Here is a 22,706-nt window from a genome sequence, read left to right on the forward strand (position 1 = left end):
GATATCTGAGCAATGTGCTTTCTTTCCCAAAGATGTTCAACATTATGCTTCTCTTTTAAAATAGACGCATTGTCAAAGCAGGAAGTGACAGGCTTGTGAAAAGCAGTTCTCTACACAGAGCACATACGTGTTCTTGCAATATTGTTATATGGGAAAACATTTCTAATTACTATGAACTGCATCCTAAATCTTTTTTTTTTTTTAATAAATAAGGAGCATTATATATTTTTTTATAAGTCTTTAAAGATTTTGTTTATGGCACCTGAAAGTGTCACACCCTTTACAATGTATGGATCTCTCTAGCTGTTTGATTGTAAAATCAGATGTGACTTTTGTATAGCCTGAGAGCAGATTTGTGCAGAGGAAACCGCAACAAAAACAGCAAGCCGTGGAAGTGATATTGTGTCCGCAGAACACAGGGAGGTGCGTTTGTGGGAGATTGGGTTTATAGGCTCAGCACAAATACATATATGCTCTATTTGTACCTCCTAAGGTGTGTCTGTAAGTGCCCTGTCAATTTCACACATCTCGTGGCACCAGTGCACATATGTTCAGCGGCCTTGTACCCTCACACATGACATCGGATACCTCACCTAGGTCACATTTGACCCACACTCTCTGCCAATCAAGCATGCCTGCTCCTGCCTGCAACAAAATCAGACAAAATATAAAAATATAAATGACAAAATATAAAACTTCTTGAAAGTAATTTGTTTGATATTAAAGACACAGCAGCCCTACAAAAGGTTACGAAGTCTGGTGCCTGCCATGGCTAGAACTCCAGACACGCGCCAACTAGAAGGGGAAGAAAGGCATTGGGGAGCGAAGAGTTTACATAGTGCCGCATGCAATGTGGAATAGGATTGGTGTGACACTAAAGGGTGAAACTCCCCTGCTCTAGTTTGCAGGTACTGATGTTATTCTGGCCAAAAGACATTATATAACCTAGTCAGAAGGAGGGTGCAACAGCTTGCAGTGCCAAAGCGCTATCGTGCCGGGGTGCCCTCTGACCCTTCTACCTCCTGTGTGCAGGACAGGCGGTGAATTTCAGACCATGTCCTGCTCATGTGCAGCCATGCTCTACCCTCCTGTCCCATCTACCAGGTGTTCAACTGCTATACGTCCCATCTTAAGCAATGCATTTTGCATCTAGCAGCAGCAAAGTGAACAGACCCCCACACTACTGGAATGCTCCCAAATAGCATGTAAAGATTGAAAGAACACAAGGAGAGGTAAAAGGTGTAAAGAAAATGAAAAAACCCTGAATTTACAGTCCGTATTCCATGTCCAAAGGGAAATTTGATGCTAATCTGTTTCAACCACAAAACATACTTTTCCCCGAGATGGCTTTTACCAGTTGAAGTTGGCGAAACCAAGACAGTGTAAATTATACATATAAACATTCTATCAACTGGATTTCAAACGTCACATACATTTGTGACATCAGAAGTGAATCTATGACTTAAGTGAGTCAGAAACCGGGACCCCTGGACATCTCTTGTAGGCCTGAAAGCCTACAAAAGAGGTCGCAGGGGACCTGTATATCATTTTAACGAATTTGTAAGAAGGAACATGATGGATATCAAAGCTGAGGACAGACATGCTGTGCTCATGCTTTTACACAAAGTCTGTGGTGTACTAGGTATTAAAGCTTAGCTAGACATGTAAAATTTAATCTAAGAAGCTCCCCTTTTCTAACATACTATTAAGGAAGGTACAACCACTGGCAAATGGAATATTCACATCGCCTATGTCTCTGCCATTAAACAATTAGTCTAGCTGTCCTAAGCACTCTGTAATACACCTTACTCCCATCAACACCCAAAACGGTATTGAAGATGGCAGTGTTGCAGGCATCTGTGCAGCTCACAAGATGTATGGTGGTCTATAAAGAGTTGGCTTAATGATACTCTACAGTAATAGATCTTGTCAGAGGCTCAACCGACCAAACATGCAATAAGCAATGGCACAGTTGCAAACAACCATGCTACTCATTTGGTGCATGTCACGGTCTAGAAGTAAACAATCTGCATGTTGCATTAGATATGATGGGTTAACTCTATCAAAAGTTTTTACCTAATCTGCTCAGCTGTCCCCCCAGAGGTGGCGTTGGTGATGGCCCAGGCTGCCTCTTTTCTCGTGCGAAATTCAGCTTTCTGAAGAATCTCTATAAGGACTGGGAATATGTTGGCATCAATAACAGCCTGGAAAGGAAGTATAAAGTTATTGATAATACAATCAAGATAGTAAAACAAGCAACATCATCTTTCCTGGCAAGCCAAAGTAATCATACCTGGATTTGTGCACGGTTCCCAGCAGTAATGTTAGAGATGGTCCAGCAGGCTTCCTTACGGATTGACTCCTTAGGGCTGCTGAGCAGGTGCAAAAGGCAAGGCAGGGCAGAACAATTCATGATTACCTAAGGAAAAGTGTAAGTTATCTATCTGGGGGAAAGGCACATTAACCATTGCTCTACTATAAACATCATCAACAAAGAAATACAGCATGAGCTCTGGTCTTCAACCCCATAACTCATTATAGCCATTAAAGTATTAAAATGGAACTAGGCATGCTTTCTCCTATACATCATTTCCTACCCATCGCATGCTATCAACAAATGAACTTGACATGAGCTTCAAATCACCCACGTGAATGCACATAAGGCTTGAGATGTCGTCCACCTCAGCCCACTATCACTACAATTCACACACTATCTGTATTCATGTTCCTCCTTATTTCAACTCACCCATTTGTTTACACTACAACACGTCACCTGCCCTTAAGCACTTGTGACTATTGCTGAACTCCAATGTCTTTATTAATTTTGAAGCCAATCTGCTCTCTAAGCTCACCTGGGTCTGGATATCATCACCAGTCACAATGTTTCCCACTGCACGCAGGGCTGGGGAGGCCACTTTGTAATCATTGTGCCTGCAACAAAAAGGGTGCAAGTGAAGAATCTCAGAAAAGGTGCATTTGAGATAGAAATGGAGAACGGCACAACAGCAATGTGCGTATGAATGAGAAAACAAAAAAAATGAAATTTTGCAACATAAAACTCCCCAAGACATACATGCTGTGCATTACTACACCATCTATTGGTGGAGACTGGAAGGTTCCCCTTTATCCTTTTTTTCTGTGGGCATTGAATCAAGGGGGAGTCATGTTGACCCGTAAGGATGATGAGCATAGGTGCACAATGACCCAATACATGGTTGCTATATTTAGATTCCATTTGTTAATGTTTGTGGTCTCTTCTGCTTTATTGTTTACATATTCTTTATGAGACACCCTCTCCTTCACTGGAGAGGTTTTGCATGCAAATCCAGCAGAGGTCAAAACTGTAAAACTATTGTTACATGCAAGTACATTGTTCGTTGTGCAGCATGCATAATTTCTGAATTTACAGAAAATGGTTTACTTTGTTTGATTTGTTATTTTAGTTCATAGCATAGCAATTGCAAGTTATTTTAGCTGCTATTTATATTCTCTCCTTTATTTCAATTCACTTTAATTTCTTGGTAGGTGATCAAACACTTCGCACTGGGAGCATCTAAATCCAGTTTTGATCGTCTGTTGCGCTCACATTCTAAATTTCCTTTATTTTCCCTCCCTCTACATTGGACTCCATTTCTGACTAGACCTGCATAAATGTGCTTCGCCCTCTTAACCCAGACACTGCTACAAGAGCAAAGAAGGCATAATTAAGGTAAGCTGGTCTGCGCAGAGAGCCAACATACTGCAGGCTTCCTTTCTGAGCCTCCCCCTACTGTTCTCAAGTAGGCTCCTCTCAGATTGTTTATTCTGATAGGGAGTTCTTTGACCTGCTCCCGCATTAAAGCTAGCTCTCTTACTAAGCACAAAATGAAGATTCACGTTTTAATAGTGGACTACAAACTGGTCGTCGAAGCATCAGATCTGTTTTTAGTTCAGGGTACTCCCTATATCGACAATGCATGCATCCTCCCTACCTCAGCAAACACAGTGGAGGCTGAGCGGTCATTAAACTCATTATCAATTTCTTTGTCCAATTTGGACACTTTTCTTGCAGCGGAGCCCTTCAACCTCAAAATTGTCCTTTTCCTACAACTGCGCACTTGCAGCCATTCTAGTATTTCAGTAACCTGGCCCTGCTAGTGTTTTTAGTAACCTATTAGTTAACTTTCTTACACCTCTCCTTCTGGGCCCTCCCTGTAGCCTGCAACTACATGATTTTAATACTTATACTCTCCCATCTCAGCCAACCTTCTCAAACTCTGTGCATCCTTACAGCAAGTTAAGGCTCTCAGTCCCTGCAATTGGTCGGGTCTGATCCTGGCATTTCTTCATTACCCGTACACCTAGAGTACCTCTGTAAGGGTAGTGAAATAAGGTGCCACTGGCTTCTCAGATCTTTTGTCCGAAATTCACTTTCTTTGCTGAAACACGAGATTTTGACACCTGGGTCAACAATGTGCATGACTACTGCGCTCCAGCCAAGTACACCTATAAGATATGCTACTCTCATTCCACCCTTAGTTCAACAATGACCTCAGAACATTTAAACTCCACTGCAAACTTTACAAAAGTCTTTTAAGCGCAAGTTACCTGTAGGAGTAGTTTTGCAGCTTGAAGGTGGTTCTGTGTTCATATGCTCTGTATCATTCCGTCATCTAGTGGTTGGGTCAGGAATTTGTCTGTGTTTTTTTTTTTTGCTTGTTTGTTTTTTAACTGCTCAGCAGCGTCAACCACTTGGTCTTCCAGGTCTTTTCCCAGGACGTCGGACACATGCGCTAAAAGCCCATTTTCGTCACCATTGTGATCTCTTGTGCCCAATCTCTCAGTGGCTCCTTGCGTCTCACACCACTGTGTGAATCTACTCTACTCTGAATGTAGCATCTTCTGGGATCACCGAGTACTTTCAGGGATCCGTCTGCAAGGTTTTGACAAACTCAGGAACCATGCTGCTAGGCTGCTGGTTCTGGGTGATATACCTTTGCCCCCTTCAATGTTAGTAAGTCTTGGCGTGAAGGGAGCTTTATTATTCTGCCTTGTGCCATTTCCGTTAGATCTGGGAACCAGGTCTTTCTCTTCCACTGAAGGAAATCAGTATTAGTGTCATGGCAGCTTGGCATCATCTGTTCAGCGCCACGGGTATCAGAGGAAGTGGTGGAAAAGCGTATACTAATCTACCTGTCTAGTCCATTGGCATGGCATTCCCACATGGCCCCTGTTATATGTACCTGGAGGAAAAGCTTTGGCAATTCACGTTATCTCTTGTTGTAAAGAGACCTATGTGTGGTGTTCCCCACCTGTGGGAGATGTAGTACATCAACTGTTTGGGTTCCCATTTGTGGGAGAGTTCTCTTGTCTGCTCTGTATTGTGCAATATTGATAGGTGGATGGCTGTCAGCGAAATGTATCTCTGGGTGGCCCAACTCCAGATGTCCTGTGTCAGCTTGGGCATTGGATGTGACCTCACTCCCACCCAGTTTGTTGAGATAGAACATCTTGGTAGTGTTGTCTATCTGTATCTGGACAACTTATCCCTGGATGTGTTTTGGAATGCTTTCAGCGCGAAGGAAATTGTTTATAGTTCTAGAAAATGTATGTGCTTCCCTGCTTCCTATGAGATCTACAGACCGTGGATGTTCAGCTCCCCACCCTGTGTGGAATGCCTCTGTTGCGATGGTCACTGAGGGAGTTGGATTTTTGAAGGGTCGCCCCACTGTAATGTTCCACCGCTCCATCTCCTCTATACCTTTGCAGATACAACCACTAGACCCTCCCAACTTCTGTACACCCATGACAATTATACTTGTAGCCACTCCTAGAGGGTTCGTGTGTAGTCTGGCCTGTGATGCTCGTGGGATGCAGACTGTCATCATCCCTATTTTTTTCCCCAATATCCCCACTGTCAGATACCACCCTTTCTGGTAGAGGCGAACCTGCTGCATTAGAGGCATTGCTCTCCTGCCGGCTGAGAATACCTTGGCGGAGTTCAAAGTGGCGCTAAGGAAGAACTTTTCCCTTTGTGGCTTAAGAGACTGTTTTTCTTGGTTTATGGTGAAGCCCAGGTTGTGCAGTGTCTGCATAACTGCCCTTCATTTCATCCGACACTGACAACTATCCCACTTTTACCAGCCAGTGTTCCAGGTAAGGATAGACCAGGATTCCTAGTCTTTGTAGTTGTGCTGCGACTACAGCCAGGCACTTTGTGTACACCTTTGGTGCCGATTGTATGTTATATGGGAGTACCTTTAAGTGGTAACGCATTCCCTCGACCACAAATCTCAGGAATCTTTTGTTCGCTATTCACTGGAAAATTGAAGTATGAGTCTTTGAGGTCTATTGTTGTCATGTAGTCCCCTAGCTGCAGGCACTGTGTGACTTGCTGCTATGTTACTAAGTTGAACTTTTGGGTCCTTATAAACTCATTTAAGGTGCATAGATCTAGGATATGTCTGAAGGTGTTAGTCTCATTTGGTACCAGAATATACAGGGAGTACATTCCTTGTCCCCTTTGGAGTCTTGGTTCCTTTTCTATGGCATTTTTTTTAGAAGGTCCTTTACCTCCTTCATTAGGTATGCTACCTCTTCCTTGCTGCAAAGCCTTGTCCTTGGTGTTATGTTCCGGGATGTTTTTACCAGTTCTACTAGTGTTCAGTGTAGTTGAACCAGTGACATGGAGTCACTTTGAAGTGTGTATCGGTCCTCTTTGTAGGGGTTCCTATGCTCCTGGACCTGCCTCAAAATGGCTGTCTCTGCGAGCTGGGGCACTACCACTGTGGTGTTTGCAGAGGGATGAGAGAGTTTTCGGTGTTAACTGTGGTGGAGAGTTGTCTGGGATGCCACCTTCCTGCTAGTTTTCTTCGCTGCATCCAGCCTGAGAAGGTTCTTTTGAACTCGAGAGCCCACATCACCTTTGCAGTGTTGCTATCCTTTTTTATTTTTTGTAGCAACTCATCAACCACAGTGCCAAAGGAGCTGTCCCTTGTGAGTGGCATGTTCAGTAGTCGCCTGTATTTCCTGCTTAAAGCCGGAGATCCTCAGCCATGAATGTCTCCTTATTGTTGAGCACCACATAGCTGTCTGTGTCTGCAGCATCTAGGTCTGATTTAAGGCAGGTATTAATGTTCTTGCCTTCCTCCGCTTGTGTCTCTGCTCTTGCTTGGTATTGTTGTGGGAAGTTCTGATTCATTGAGATACCAATGCATCCTCAGGGGGTGGAATCAGAACTATACGAGGCCATGAAATCCTGCCACGAGATTATGGCAGCATTAGGTAGCGGGGATGGCAATAACATTTTTTTTACTCATGTAGGATACATTTTAAAGTGTATATCTTTTCATTTATGATTAGCTACGGATACGTGTTCCGGTTCTCCCTAAGACGGGGGATTTAAAGCACCGCAGTTTTTATGTATAAGAGGTGAGTTGTGAGTAATTAATAGATGTCATTTTAACCATTAGAGTAGTACCCTTGTAGGTATTGTATAATTGAGTGTGCTCGCTATCGCACATTAGAATGGAGGCTCAGATGCGCAATCAGTAAGGAGCCTCATTACATTTAATACCTGTGTGGCTACCTAATGGACTCATGTTGTTGCCACCGTATATATAAAAAAGTGTGGGTAGAAACATGGTCCAAGTGAGCTATGTTGAGGAAGCTGTACAACCCAGTGAGGTGCCCGGTATCGCATTTTCTTAATATAAGGTGAGGCTGATAAGTACAAACACGAGGGTAATACCCCTAGCTTCCCTCTCCTATATATACATAGACATATTAAAACAATACTTTTTTATATATTTTTCTCGATTTTTAGTTACTGAGATGTGCTCCGGTTTTTACGAATCATTAAGTGACACATACCCTGAATTGACAAAAAGGTGAGAGATGGGTATAATTCTCCCCGTAATAAAGGGAACAATTCAATAAAATGGAGATGAGAGAATGATAGGAGACATTGTTTCTTTCAACACTAAATAGAATCCCCCCCCACATATAGGGTGTGACGCCATTGAAAATTATTGAATATTGAAAATTCTACTCTACCAGAGACTTTATACAGGTAAAAGAAATATAAAATCAAACTAAGTGGACAATCTAAAAATAAAATCCTTGTAATTTATGAGAATGAGGATTTCTCTCCATCTTTTTAGTTGCAATTGAATGATTCTTGCATCCTCCAAATTGAATTGGAGACACATTCAACTGAGTGCTTTGGCACCGGTGAGTTGTGAGGGATACTGTATGTGTGGTCCTGTGAGAAAGGGTATTGAAGGTTTCTTCAAATAAAAAAGTATGTGAAGTGACTGCTTGGGGCCTTTTCTTAGAAACTCCCAGTAGGGATGGTTGGATCACTTATACATTTTATGTTATATGTCAAATTATTAGACATGTTTTTAAATAAGAGGTTTATAAATCTATTGCTCTGCATAAAAAGTTTTGGGAAAAAAGTGTGTGGAAATATGTTTATGGAAATAAACTTTTCTTGATATATATATATCTCCGCTCAGGGGTTTGTCACACATGCAGGAAGCACTCCAACAGCAGTGAAGGTTCAACCCAAAATCCTTTAATCATTGGTAAGGACGGCATGCAATATGTCGGAAGGTTAAAACAGTCACTTCGTACGCGTTTCGAATTCCTTCTTCCTCAGCGGCATTAAACGAAATGGCGTGTACTCCCACGGCTGCAAAATATATACATAACACGCCCCTCAATGGGCTGCCCAAATGGGACTGTGTGCAATGCAGTCTGGGAATTAGAGTACACCAATCCTGTATGGATACACTGACTTATCGGTTCGGTCCAGCCGTCGGGAACACAACACCCCGTGAGCATTGGGGGCCAAGAGGAAAGTGATTTACCTACCTTACTTTGGGGCATCAGAGCTGGATAAGGACGGAGGAACATGCGGGGGCTCATACAGAGCCTGGACAGGTTGAACAGATAAGTCAGCGTATCCATACAGGATTGATGGACTCGAATTCCCAGACTGCACTGCACACAGTCCCATTCGGGCAGCCCATTGAGGGGCGTGTTCTGTATACATTTTGCAGCCGTGGGAGTACACGCCATTTCGTTTAATGCCGCTGAGGAAGAAGGAATTTGAAACGCGTACGGCGCACGAAGGGACTGTTTTAACCTTCCGACATGTTGAATGCCGTCCATACCAATGATTAAAGGTTTTTGGGTTGAACCTTCACTGCTGTTGGAGTGCTTCCTGCATGTGTGACAAACCCCTGAGCGGATATATATATATATATATATATATATATATATATAAATGCACATGTATTTTTTCTTGTTTGTTTTTTCCACATTAGGGGTAATTAACGTGCAAATATGATATAATGTAGGAGAAAATATCTGTGTCCTTTAGAAGGTGGCCTAATTGTGATTGTTCCACCGAAATGCGTCGACGCCGAGTGTTTTTCTGTTAAATTTGGCTTAAGTCAGGAATCAGAATTAGACAGGGAATTTATGCTGTGCAAGGTGCTGCCTATTTCTCCAAATTAACAACCGCAAGACAAATATTAGTGTCTTTGTGGGCTCTCCTTTTTGTGTAATGGAATGATTCTAGTGTGATTAATTGTTTAAGTGTTCATGACATTTTTTTTTTTTTTTAAAGTGTACATTAATATGTTTTTATTGTGAATTTATTTCCATTACTTATTAAATTTGTGCATAAGTGCTTTAATATCCTGAGTGGACCATTAATTGTGTGAAATTTGAAAGTGGGTATATAAGCAGAGTGAGGATACATTATGTAAGGTTTCTTCAAAGGGAAAATTTATTTTGAACTTTTAAGTTATTGGGTGCTCTGTCCCTTTCGATTTTTAGAGCCCCTCTCCTTGGTTTTCAAAAATGACTTTTACCAGCTGACAGAGAACCTTCATTTGGGCAGTGTTTACTGAACTTGACTTTTGCTGCTGTAGCACTGTGGGATCGAATTTACCTTCATCCGCCAGTCGTTTAGACAAAGGTAGGCATGTATGCCAGGTCTTCTTAAGTTAGTCGCAACAACTGCTAGGAAATTTAAAAATACTCTTCACGCAGACTTTATTCCAAAATGCAATACCTCGAACATCTAGTTAAACTCTATGATCCTGCGGCTTCTGCTGAAAGGAATATGGAAGTAGGAGTCTTTTAAATCCATGGTTGCCATGTACTCTCCCTCTTCTACCACTGAAATAATTTCCTAGAGTATTATCATTTAGAATTTTTGAGCCTTTAAATCTGTCAAAAATCTTAGATGAGCAATTAGTCTTGAGGTCAAGACGTTTTCGGGTAAGTTCCTTGCTGCTGCTGTTCTTTACAGATTTTCTATATTGCTCCTTTCTTTGGTAGAGCTTTCAGCTTCTGTTGTATAAATATGAGGTGTTTGTCCTGCCACCTCTGCCTCTTTGATGAAATGCAGGTAGGAGGTTTCTCCAACACCATGCAGCATCTGTATTAATGGGTGTTTAGTATCCACCTGTCAGAGGCTATTGTTTCCATTTGTATAGAAAACTACTCTTCAGTCAACATATAGGTGCAGGGGTTGGTCGTCCAAGATTCATTTAGCTGGTTGTCTCTCTTTATCTTGCTCTGATGCAAAAGAACTGCCTCACCTGTCATGACAATTGCCATTGTGAAGTTGTGACTAATCAACCTGAAGGCTGACTATTTTTAAATTGTTGCTAAAGGAAGGGTGAATAAATCCCTTCTCTAGTCTGTTGTTTGATGCTCCTCTTCAGAATGACCTGTAGATTGTAAGGTTTCCATGGTAGTTGCGGAGTTTTTTTTCTCCATTTGCTGTAGCAACTCATCCACAGCAGGACCAAATAAGCGGTCTTCTGTAAATGGAGCGTTTTAGACAGAAGCATGACCTCAGGTTAAAATCCTGATGTTATGAGGCAGAGTGTTGTCTTCTAAAAATTGCTCACGCGTACACGTGTTTGCTGGCTGTGTCTGCAACATTAAAGGATGATTTGAGTCGTGTTTAAGATGGTGTTTACTTCCAGAATGACCATCTCTGCTCTCTTCCTAACCTGTGCACGTAAATGTTGGACACCTTTATCAATCTCTTCCAACTGTTGCAGAGAAGAAGAGCATCTGAATTTGCTATCATTCACTATGTTGTTCTCTTTTCATCTTCCTTCCTATCTCTTGCTGCAATGATCCTTTGCTGGCGGTCCAATTGCAGAAAGGAAGTTTACTTGCTGTGCGGCTATTAGTGAATTCACTGGCACAGAAGTCTAAATGTACGGTGGAGTTACCTTGCATTTTTCTACTCTAGGGGTGAATGGTTTTGAAGACGCTGGCACTATGAACACACCTTTATTCCAGTAGATAATACCAGATTACATGTGGACAAGAACGGACTCTTCTTCTGTGTCAGTAGATTGTCTAAAAGAAAATAGAAATCTGAATCCTCCAGCTATATCCCATAGGTGTCAGCCACCTTTTTACTAATACATGGTATAGAGACATCATCTGGATAGATATGGCCCTACCTACTTGCGCTGAGTAGCATTCTGTCAAATTTCTTCATCCTGTGTTTGTTTTCTCTAAAAGATACCTCACATTTTCAAGTATGCCATCCTGCAGTTTTGATGTGGTGCAGAAGTAGCAGGTGCCAAGTCTTTCTCCTGTCTTAATCATTTCAGGGCCTTTGTAGCTAGATTTGGGGAGAACGGGGAGGGATGTCTGAATACCTTCAGGCTTACTTTAAAATCTCTTTTTGTTTGCAGAAGAGCTGGCATTTTGGTCGAGCCACTTTTTGTTTTATGCTGTTGACAACTTTTTCTTTATTCTCAACGTTGTGGGTATGCAGTGTTTTGGGAAAAGGTTTTACAGCTCCCCTTTTGTTTCTTCCTTTTCGTTCCTCCAATCCCCATCCCCTTTCAAAGTTAAGTCTGCTTTGGCGTTTTTTGACGCCATTTCGACTTCAGAGTCTTTCATCACAGATAGCGGAGTGCTTCAGTCAAGAAATTATATGCTCTTGAGGTAGTGTGGGTCTATGTTTATTGGCATTGTTAAAAATGTATCTGGAACTTCCTCTGTAATGTCCTCAACACCTAGATTGATCAATAAAGAGTCTTTGACATCGTAACCTTCTTGCTCACCCCGAGACTCTATCTCTTCATCTTTCCCAGAAAGTCTCATGTCTTTCAATGGCAGCAGTCTTTCCTGAGCCTCGATGTAATGTGGCCAGCATTGCTATTCGGACTTTAAGTTCTCACTACAAAAGAGCTTTGCGTGCTTTACAGCCTTCTGGCTTATGGGTTTAAGTAGGTACAGGTTACAAACTCTCTACATGTCCTTCCTGCGAGTTTATTGTGGCACTTGGGACAAATTTAAATGTAGTATATTCTAACCTTCCTGATAAACAAAGTGATCTCCACTCTGCAGTCTCCAACCCATCATATGGAAAAATCGGTCTTCTTTGTTCTTCAAGACTGATTTTTCAGCAACTGTGTTCTGGTTAAGCTCATTTTGGGATTGAAGATATTCTTAATTGATGTCCGTCACCTTTCTGTCTCAACGCTTTCGATGTAAATCGATCCAAAGCAATCCGTGCTATTTCCGAAACAAATGAATCTGAAGATCATGACCGTGTACTGGGGCACTGTGGGCTTGCGCTCATCAGGAACTTTTCAGAAACACCCATTAGGCAGCAGAATAATGCACCATAATCTACAAGATACATTTTGCAAATAAGTCAGATAAGAAAAGCAACAAAGAAGGGAGCTACAAACGTTTATTAGAAAGTGTCAAAGTAAGAGTGAAAGTTAGGAGGAAACCCTACGCTAGAAGAGGAAAGAAGACCTAGCAATGTTAGAGAGAGCAGAGACACACAGAGAAAGAAGCAAAACAGAGAGCACAGACAGAGAAGCAGCTGAACATGCAAATAAGAACAGAAATATAAGAGCAAGAGAAAAAGCATGGAAATCAGAGCACCCAAGTAAAAGGGGAAATAGGGTGCGCAGAAAAATGCAAACATGGTAAACAGGAGCAGGCAAACGGCACCCTTGAAATTATGCAAAAGGAAAGGTCTTAGCCAGAGCATATAAGAGCACACAAAAAAGAAAACGGGGCACTCGAAAGCCCAAACATATTACGTTGTACAGCAAGTGACCAAAGTCGAGAGAAGAGAAAAGACTGAGTGGGGAAGGAGGAAGAACCGCCCGCCTCCCAGCTGCACATTACTCCCCCCCTCCCCTACTTAATGGCGGCCATAGAAATCTGGAACCTACTCTACTTCCTCTCCCCTGACATCGCCTTGTTCACGGAAACCTTGACCAACGCCTCCCCCGCCCCCAACAACGCAATCCAGGATGGATACAAGATCCAGAGGAAGGACCGCCCAAACCACCCAGGAGGGGGCCTCGCCATTGCCCACAAGAGCACCCTCCGCCTCACCACCGCCATCGAAACCTTCCTCACTGCCGAACACCTGCACTTCAAGATGCGGACCAGCCCCAACGCCACACTCCGAGGGACCCTAATCTACTGGCCTCCGGCACCCCGGACACCCTTCGTCACCACCATCACGATTTCATCGCACCAAACGCCATTGCCTCAATGAACTACATACTCATTGGAGACCTGAACTTCCACCTCGACAACCACAACGACCACCACTCCACCACCCTCCGAGACCACCTCGCCGACATCGGACTCAAACACCAACCCACATAGCAGGACACACCCCTGACCCCATCTTTGTTGCAGGAAACAACGTTCACTTCAGCCACACAATGCAACTGCCATGGACCGACCACCACTGCGCACACTTCACCGTCGACAAACCCAAGCCACCCAAACCTGTCCCAAGCCCACCACGAAGGAACTGGAGCAAGGTTACCGATGAGCAACTCCACTCCACCCTCACCCGAAGCGAACACACCTGGGCACCCGACGCTAACAGCACAGCCAGAGGAATCCACACCTGGATCTCCAACTGCACAGACGAGCTCGCCCCGCTTCGCAACCCCAGCAAACAGCGCCCCAGGAAAGCCGCCTGGTTCACCACCGATCTCCAGGAAGCCAGGCGCACCTGCAGACGCCTGGAGAAGAACTGGAGAAACACCAAGACAACCGAAAACTACTCCACATACAAGGACGCCATAACGGACTACCACAACCAAATCAGAACCACCAAGAGGAATTTTATCCACAACAAAATCCTCGCCAACCTGACCAACTCCAAGGAACTCTCCAGTGTCATTCAAGAATTCACAAACCCACGCAGCGAAGCCACAGACATCACCCCATCCCAAGACCTCTGCGACAAACTTGGAACCTACTTCCACCTCAAAATCAAAAACCTCTACAACAACTTCAATGAGCACCCACCAGACGCCACAGCCGGATCCCCGCCCCCTAGAGACACCAGCCATTGCACCATCTCCAACTGGACACCGATACGACCGAAGACACTGCCTCTACCATGAAAGGCATCCACTCGGGGGCCCCACCGACCCCAGCCCTCCTCACATCTACCACAGAGCCACGACAGCCATCGCACCAGAACTACAACACGCAGTCAACACTACCTTCAAAACAGGCACCTTCCCAGACGACTGGAAAAGCGCTGAAGTCAGGCCCCTGCTGAAGAAGCCAACAGCAGACCCCACCGACCTCAAGAACTACCGGCCCATCTCGCTCCTTCCCTTCGCAGCCAAAGTTGCAGAGAAAACAGTCAACAGGAAATTGACACACTTCATCGAAGAGAACGCCATCCTCGACCCGTCCCAATCGGGATTCCGAAGCAAACCGCACCGAAACCGCCCGACTCGCTGCCACAGACTACATCCGCATCCTCTTGTACCAAGGCCACTCGGCAGCCCTCATCCTACTTGACCTATCAACAGCCTTCGACACCGTCTCCCACCGCACACTAGTCGCAAGATTACACAACGCCGGCATACAAGGAACAGTCCTGGACTGGATCCGATCATTTCTCCCCGGAAGAAGCCAATAATCAGACTGCCACCCTTCCTCACCAAGCCCACGAAAATCACCTGTGGAGTCCCATAGGGTTCATCTCTGAGCCCAACCCTCTTCAAATTCTATATGGCCCCCCTCGCTGCCATCGTCCGACAACATGGCTTCAACATCGAATCCTACGCCAATGACACCAAGCTCATCCTCTCTCGCACCAAAGACCCCACCAATGTCAAACTCAACTTCCAGAAAGGAATGCAGGACGTCAGAGTCTGGATGACCAACAGCTGCCTGAAGCTCAACGCCGAGAAGACAGAAATCCTCATTCTCGGAACCACCCTCTCGGCATGGGACAACACATGGTGGCCGACCGCACTCAAAAGCCCACCTACCCCCACAGACCACGGCAAAAAGCTCGGCATTGTACATGACACTTTACTCACCATGAACAGATAGGTCAACGCCGTCGCCTCCAGCTGCTTCAACACACTCCGCATCCTTGGCAAGACCTTCAAATGGATCCCCCCTGAGTCACGAAAGACGATCACCCACGCACTCATCACCAGCAGACTGCACAATGGAAACACCCTCTATACCGGCATTAACAAATACCTACTCCACAGACTCCAGACAATACAGAAGGCCGCCGCAAGACCCGTCCTAGACAACCCCCGGCACAAACATCAGCCAACACCTACGGAGACTCCACAGGCTCCCTGTGGAGAAAAGAGTCCCCTTCAAGATCCTCACCTACGCCTACAAATGCCTACAAAACGACGAGCAAAAATACCTCAACGACAAAATCAACTTCCACGTACCCAAAAGAAACCTCCGATCAACCAAACTCGCTCTGGCGTAAACTCCGCGCATCCACAGAGCCAGAGTAGGCGGAACGACATGGAACGAGCTACCAATAGACATCAGGCACATCCCCTCCCTGAACACCTTCAGAAAGACACTCAAGACATGCCTCTTCGGCTAAGAAGATTGCAACCCCCGCACCCTCAGGGCCTTGAGACCCTCACGGATGAGAAGCACGCTTACAATCCCCTGATTGAATGAAAGAGAAGGAAAAAGAGAAAAAGCACAGAAGACTGGGAAACATAGGACTAGACTAAACCAATGAAACCAGTCTCCCTTTTTCTTGAAAACTCCAGAGAAAAGTCTATCTAGATTTCTAGAAACATAAATCTAAAAACGTCTTCGAGGAACAGTTGAGTTACAGAAAGGTTAACCGAAAGACTTATGCATCCTGTAAAGAGCAAGGATAGTACTAGTGCATTAAAACATTATCCAAATATTAACAGATATCAAGAGGGTTTACAATAAATGCCCCAGCTAATAGCAGCTCAACAGTACCCAAAGAAACTCATTCATTTACATCAGTAACTCAACCAATCGTCGGCAGACTCCAGAATCAATAACTGCTTGGATTTTATCATTGGGGCCATCGGAGAGGTAGGAGAGTGCCCAACAAGCATCTGCAAGCAGGTCGGAGTCACTGCTAAACAGCAACCGTGAGAGGACAGGCAAACACGGAGAGACCTAAAGGAAAACAAATAATAAGATCACATGAGCAATAGAAATGGGATAAATACCAAAAAGTCAACAAAAAAGGACAGCAAAAGACTAAGGCAATCAGTTTGATGAATTGTGATCACAAAAGTTGACTATTTTTAATAACGGGTTAGCTGCGTCATTCGAAGCTCCTGGTTTTGGATTTGTAATGTCATTGCTTGAGTTTTCACTTTTAAATATTGTGTTAATTCTTTGGATCATTTTTAATGCGACAAAATAAAGAAAAAACAAGGAAAACTAAGAATAACTTGCTGGTTTAAGACAGATCTTTCTTACATTCATTGCAAATCTCAAAGTACAGTGCTGGCACTACCTGTTTATTAAACAAATGATTAAGGCCTGTTAGTGCCACTATAGATGTCAATGGCAAAATGAGGAAAACAACAATGTCTCTCTTCAAAAAGCAAAATGGATTGTAGCTTCTATTGAGTAATTGGAGACGTAAGGGACGTCCAGAGGTAAGACAGTAGCACAGTAAAAAGCTCTAGTTCATTGCCTTCCATCAGAATACGTCAGATTTAAAAACAGATATTGTGTTGGTTTGGTTCTTCTTTAGACAGCCAAACCAACGCAGCATGAATAAATGGTCAAGGCAACTACAAAGACAACGTGCTGAAACATTAAAATGTGGGCAAGATCTGAAAAGTAAAAAATCTGTTATTAATGACTGCATTAACTTGGGGCCAATAATAGAAAGGAGGATATTAGCTGTGCTACCAAAATGAGATGAAAAACAGCTCACCTGCTCATTAGCTTGGGCTTGGCTGAAATGTAAAATTAAGAATCCACAGGGTAAACAGAACAAAAAAGGCCCTGTGCATAATAGAGGGGAGTATTATCCTAAGGTCAATCTTCCTGAATTGCCCTCTCCTAAAGATTGACCATTACAGGTTTTAGATTGGTCATCAGGTCTTTAAAATGTTATCTGCCTGAAAGTAACCGATGAAAATTAACTGCCAGTGCTGCTGAAGCGGAAGGAGCTCAAGGCAGTTTGAACATACTGTCTTCTTGGAGAGAAAAAAATCAGCTTGTTTTCAAATAGTGCTACAGCCTTTGCTGTATGCCATTTACTTAACTACTGAAAGAAGAATATCCCCATGGTCTACAAAATCTAAATGAATGAATGTAGCATAATAAAGCAATGAAAGACTGATACATGGAGAACTAAATGTTCCAGCCAAGTCAGATATATATATATATAGATATATATATATATATATATATATAGATATATATATAGATATATATATATATATATATAGATATATATATATATATATATATATATATATATAATCTACTGGCGGTCGCCAGTAGATAGTTATAGTTACAACCTAGTTTCCATAGGAAATCTCAAAATTCTATTTTGAATAACTTTGGCGCCGGTTGACGAATCTTCGCGAAATTTTCAAAACAAATGGGGCGCTCCGTTCAGCTCATACCCTGAAAGTCTCGGGGTGATGCGTCAAGTGGGGGCTGAGAAAAAGGGGGGGTCCCAAAACGCGTTTTCCCCATGCATTTTTCCATAGGACCTTTAGTCGCAGCTACAGCCCGAACGGCTGAACAGAATTACGTGAAATTTGGCAGAGAGGTAGCCATAAGGTCAAGGAAGTGCCTTTTGCAGGTCTGGTGTAAATCTGTTCACTATTTCCTGAGAAAATAGCATTTAAAAGCATATCAATATCTCTACACGCGCACCGTGCGCGCACGGTGCGCGCACCCTGCCGTGCGCGAGCGCAATTCTGATTGGTTGTCAGATGTCGGTAAACATTCGAATCGGTCGAAACCAGGAAGTGTCGGCCGCCATTTTGTCTCTCGCAGTCTGAGGGGGTGAAAAAAAAAGGCGGAGAACGTTAAAAGGCGGCAGAGTGGACAGTTCCTGACCCCCTAGCCTTGGTCAGGGGGACACAGAAGGACCCCCAAGGGAGAATTTTTTTTTTTTTTTTAAATCGCGAGGTGCGCGCACGCCACGCAATGCGAACCGTGGGTGCTCGGTGCGCGAAGCGCACCAAGCGCCCACAGTGAAAAACCTGAAAAAAAAATAATTAATAAATACATAAAACTTGCATTTAAAAAATCGTACAAATTCACTGAAAAAACAATAGGTTTCACACACGTTATAGTTAGGAATTAGCATTTAAAAAACCTTGCAAATTCACTTAAAAAACCATAGGTTTCACACATGTTATAGTTAGCTGGACATTTTACTCGTAAAAAACCAATGAAATTCCCCCATTATAGTTAGTGCAGGCAACTATAACTCACGCGACCGCAATCCTCTGCTGATGACGTCAGATATTACATCACTGATGACATGTGTGTCTTTATGAAAAATAAATATTTGTAATATATGTATAGCTAAAGATTAATGGAACAAGACATGGGTAAATAAGTGTCTAAATACAGTGATGTAATATCTGACATCATCAGAGGATTGCGGTCGCGTGAGTTATAGTTGCCTGCACTAACTATAACGGGGGAATTTCATTGGTTTTTTACGAGTGAAATGTCCAGCTAACTATAACATGTGTGAAACCTATGGTTTTTTAAGTGATATATAGATAGATAGATAGATAGATAGATAGATAGATAGATAGATAGATAGATAGACAGACATATAGATAGATAGATATATAGATAGATTACCTACTGGCGGTCGCCAGTAGGTAGTTATAGTTAGGACCACGTTTCCATAGGAAATCCGCAACATTCTATTTTGAATAACTTTGGCGCCGGTCGACGAATCCTCGCGTATTTTTCAAAATAGGTGGGGCGCTACGCTCCGCTCCTACCCTGAAAGTCTCGGGGGGATTCGTCAAGCGGGGGCTGAGATAAAAGGGGGGTCCCAAAACGCGTTTTTCCCATGCATTTTTCCATAGGACCTTTAGACAGGGCTACAGCCCGAACGGCTGAACAGAATTACTTGAAATTTGGCAGAGAGGTAGTCCTCAGGTCAAGGAAGTGCCTTTTGTAGGTTTGGTGTAAATCTGTTCAGTAGATTCTGAGAAAATAGCCTTTAAATCAATATATATATCTGAGCCAGCTTACGGTGCGCTTACGGTACGCTTACCGTACGCGTACGGTGGCGTGCGCGAGCGCGATTCTGATTGGCTCTTAGATCTTAGTAAACATTCGAATCGGCCGAAACCAGGAAGCGGCGGCCGCCATTTTCTCTCTCGCACTGAGAGTGATGATGAAAATACAAAGCACAAAAACATGTAAAGGGGCTGTTTAGACAGCTCCCACACACATAGCCATGTTGAGGAAGTCCCCAAAGATCCCCCAAGGCCAAAAACAGAATTTTTTTTTTTTTTGCTAATTTCGCCGATTACGCTTACCGTACGCGTACGGTAAAAAATAATATATAAAAAAAAAATTATCCCCACACTCACCACCCCGTGTGCAATTGGTGGCCAAAGGCCACCAATTGTTCATGGCTTATAACAGCTGAGATAAACTATAATATTTAAAAAAAAAAAAAAAAAAAATTATCCACACTCTGTCCACCCCGTGTGCAAATGGTGCCCGAAGGGCACCATTTGTGCATGGCTTATAAAAATTACGAAAAATTAAAATATTACCTTTCAAAACGAAGTGCATCATATGTCCTCCATGTGCGCGAAGCGCATCGTGCGTACATGGCCCATCTAGCGTAACGTGGGCACGCGGTGCGCATAGCGCACCGCGTGCACGGCACTAACTGCGTAAAGTGGGCGCGCGGTGCGCGTAGCGCACCGCGTGCTTACTGTGCGCGCACGGTGCGTTAAGTGGGCGCGCACGCCACGAATGGCGTAAAGTAACTTAGCATTTAAAAAACCGTACAAATTCACTGAAAAAACCATAGGTTTCACACACGTTATAGTTAGGAATTAGCATTTAAAAAACCTTGCAAATTCACTGAAAAAACCATAGGTTTCACACATGTTATAGTTAGCGGAAATTTTACTGATAAAAAACCAATGAAATTCCCCCGTTATAGTTAGTGCAGGCAACTATAACTCACGCGACCGCAATCTTCTGCTGATGACATATGTGTCTTTATGAAAAAAAAATATTTGTAATATATGTATAGCTCAAAATGTATGGAAGAAGACATGGGCAAATAAGTGTCTAAATACAGTATTAGCATCAGCAGAAGATTGCGGTCGCGTGAGTTATAGTTGCCTGCACTAACTATAACGGGGGAATTTCATTGGTTTTTTATCAGTAAAATTTCCGCTAACTATAACATGTGTGAAACCCATGTTTTTTTCAGTGAATATATATATATATATATATATATATATATATATATATATATATATATATATATATATATATATATATATATATAGATATAGATCTATGACAACAACGCTGTGATTTCTCCTCTTCCTTGAACCAACAGCAGCTACGGACACCATTAAGCTTCAAAACAATCTTTATTGGAGCAGCGACCAACTCAGCGCGTTTTGGGAAAAACCCTTGCTCACGAGTATAGCGCTGATCAACCAGGAAGTGTTTTTTAACTAATCATGTGATCACAGAAAAGGTAAACAGTGAAAACATACTTCGCGGTTTTCGTTACTCCATGATACCGCTGTGTTTTTTCAATACAACTTTACACTTCAAAAGTAATTATCATGACACTAAGTATTTCAAGGCTGGTAGCAGAACTCACATTTTACAAGTTATGTAAATTACCTTTTCTGTGATCACATGATTAGGGCACTGAAGATCAGGCGAAATCCTTTATCAATAGACTTCAAAAGAATGAACTCGATTTGAGTTTTTTTTTTAAATTTCTTTTTATTTGCAGAAATAAACAAATCAACAACATGGTCAATGGATTCGCATTAACGTCATTCGAACACCGGTGACACACAGTGACAGTATGAGTTAGAGTTTCCTGTGAATTAGCTAGAAGCGGTCAATATGTTCAGTCTATGGCCTCCAAGCCGGAGCGGCGAGACTGCGGGGGCTCACAGATGTAACCTCTGTATTCATTCCATTTGGACCACACCTCCCCCCACTTCCGGGGGCACCCTCGTGCCGTGTATACAGTCTTTTCCTGCAGCATACACCAGTCCATGTATCTTTGCCATTCGGCCAATTTCGGCGGAGCGGATGCACCCCAGAGGCGGGCAATGTTCCTTTTAGCCACCATTTGCCCCAGTGTGACCCAGAGTTTCCCTTTCACAGGCAGGTCCGTGGGTTCCCATATGTTGGAGGCGGCATCTCTTCGCCTCCGGTCGTATTTCTACCTCCCATACCTCCTGCATGCAAGACACCACCCTCCTCCAGTACCTCCGCACACTCGGGCAGTCCCACAGGATATGGAAGAAGGAGCCGGTCTCTCCGCAGCCCCGCCTGCACAATCCCTCCCCCCCCCCCGTCCCATCGCCTGCAGTCTAGTGCAAGAGATGTATACTCTATGCAATATCTTCAGTTGTATGAGCCGGAATCTGGCCGAAATTGCCACCTCTCTAGGGGACGCCAGCGCCCATACCCAGTCCTCATCGTCAATCTCAAGTCCATCCGCCACCCATTTTTCTTTTAGGGACCCGAGTGGGTCAGGGGAATTATTGATTAGTTTTTTATATGTGAGGGCGATGGCGTGCTCCGGCATGTGACCATCCAACAACCTGTCCTCGAGTGGGGAGGCCTGTGGGGGCTTAGTTCCTGGTGGTATGTTGGACTGGAGGGAGTGCCTAATCTGCATGTATCGGAAGTATTCAGTGCGGGCCAGGTCGTATGTGTCCTGAAGGTACGAAAAGGGTCTGATCCCCTCGGGCCCCCACAAATCTTTGACCTGTGAGATGCCAATAAGGTCCCAGCTACGGAACCCCTTGGTGTGCCCCAAGCTGCCCAGTCTCTCCGATGCCCACAATGGAGTGGCCAAGGTAAGAGTATCGGACCAACCTAGTTTACGCTGTGCCGCATGCCATATTTGCACAGAATGTTTCGTCGGCCCAGTGAGCTGTTGTTTACCAAGTTTAGAATAGAGCGCGACCTCATAGTTCCCACCTGGGAGTAACCATCTATCCATCCCGTAAGCCGGGTCGTTACCGTCACTGTACGTCCCCTGGTTTATCGCAGATAAGTGAGCGGCCCAGTAATACTTGCGGATATCGGGGAGTGCTATCCCTCTGTCATGCCATCCCAGCGTGAGTTTATGCAACGCTATTCTAGGTGTACCGGACCAGAGGAGGGCTCGCTGCGCCGCCTCT

The 22,706-nt window shown here is 43.7% G+C and overlaps 1 protein-coding gene across 1 annotated transcript in view; it reads right to left on the reverse strand.

The window, feature by feature from the left end:
- The window catches only part of KPNA6 (karyopherin subunit alpha 6), a 370,132-nt gene that overhangs the window by 94,642 nt on the left and 252,784 nt on the right, over positions 1 to 22,706 (reverse strand). The window contains exons 9-12 of the mRNA XM_085648440.1: positions 16,301 to 16,464; positions 2,853 to 2,931; positions 2,294 to 2,419; positions 2,077 to 2,204 (exon numbers count right to left, since the gene is read on the reverse strand). Of these exons, the coding sequence (XP_085504566.1) occupies positions 2,077 to 2,204; positions 2,294 to 2,419; positions 2,853 to 2,931; positions 16,301 to 16,464 (497 nt within the window). The remainder of the gene's footprint in view (positions 1 to 2,076; positions 2,205 to 2,293; positions 2,420 to 2,852; positions 2,932 to 16,300; positions 16,465 to 22,706) is intronic.

This window comes from Triturus cristatus, chromosome 3_2, assembly GCF_964204655.1.
Source record: "Triturus cristatus chromosome 3_2, aTriCri1.1, whole genome shotgun sequence".
Taxonomy (NCBI): domain Eukaryota; kingdom Metazoa; phylum Chordata; class Amphibia; order Caudata; family Salamandridae; genus Triturus; species Triturus cristatus.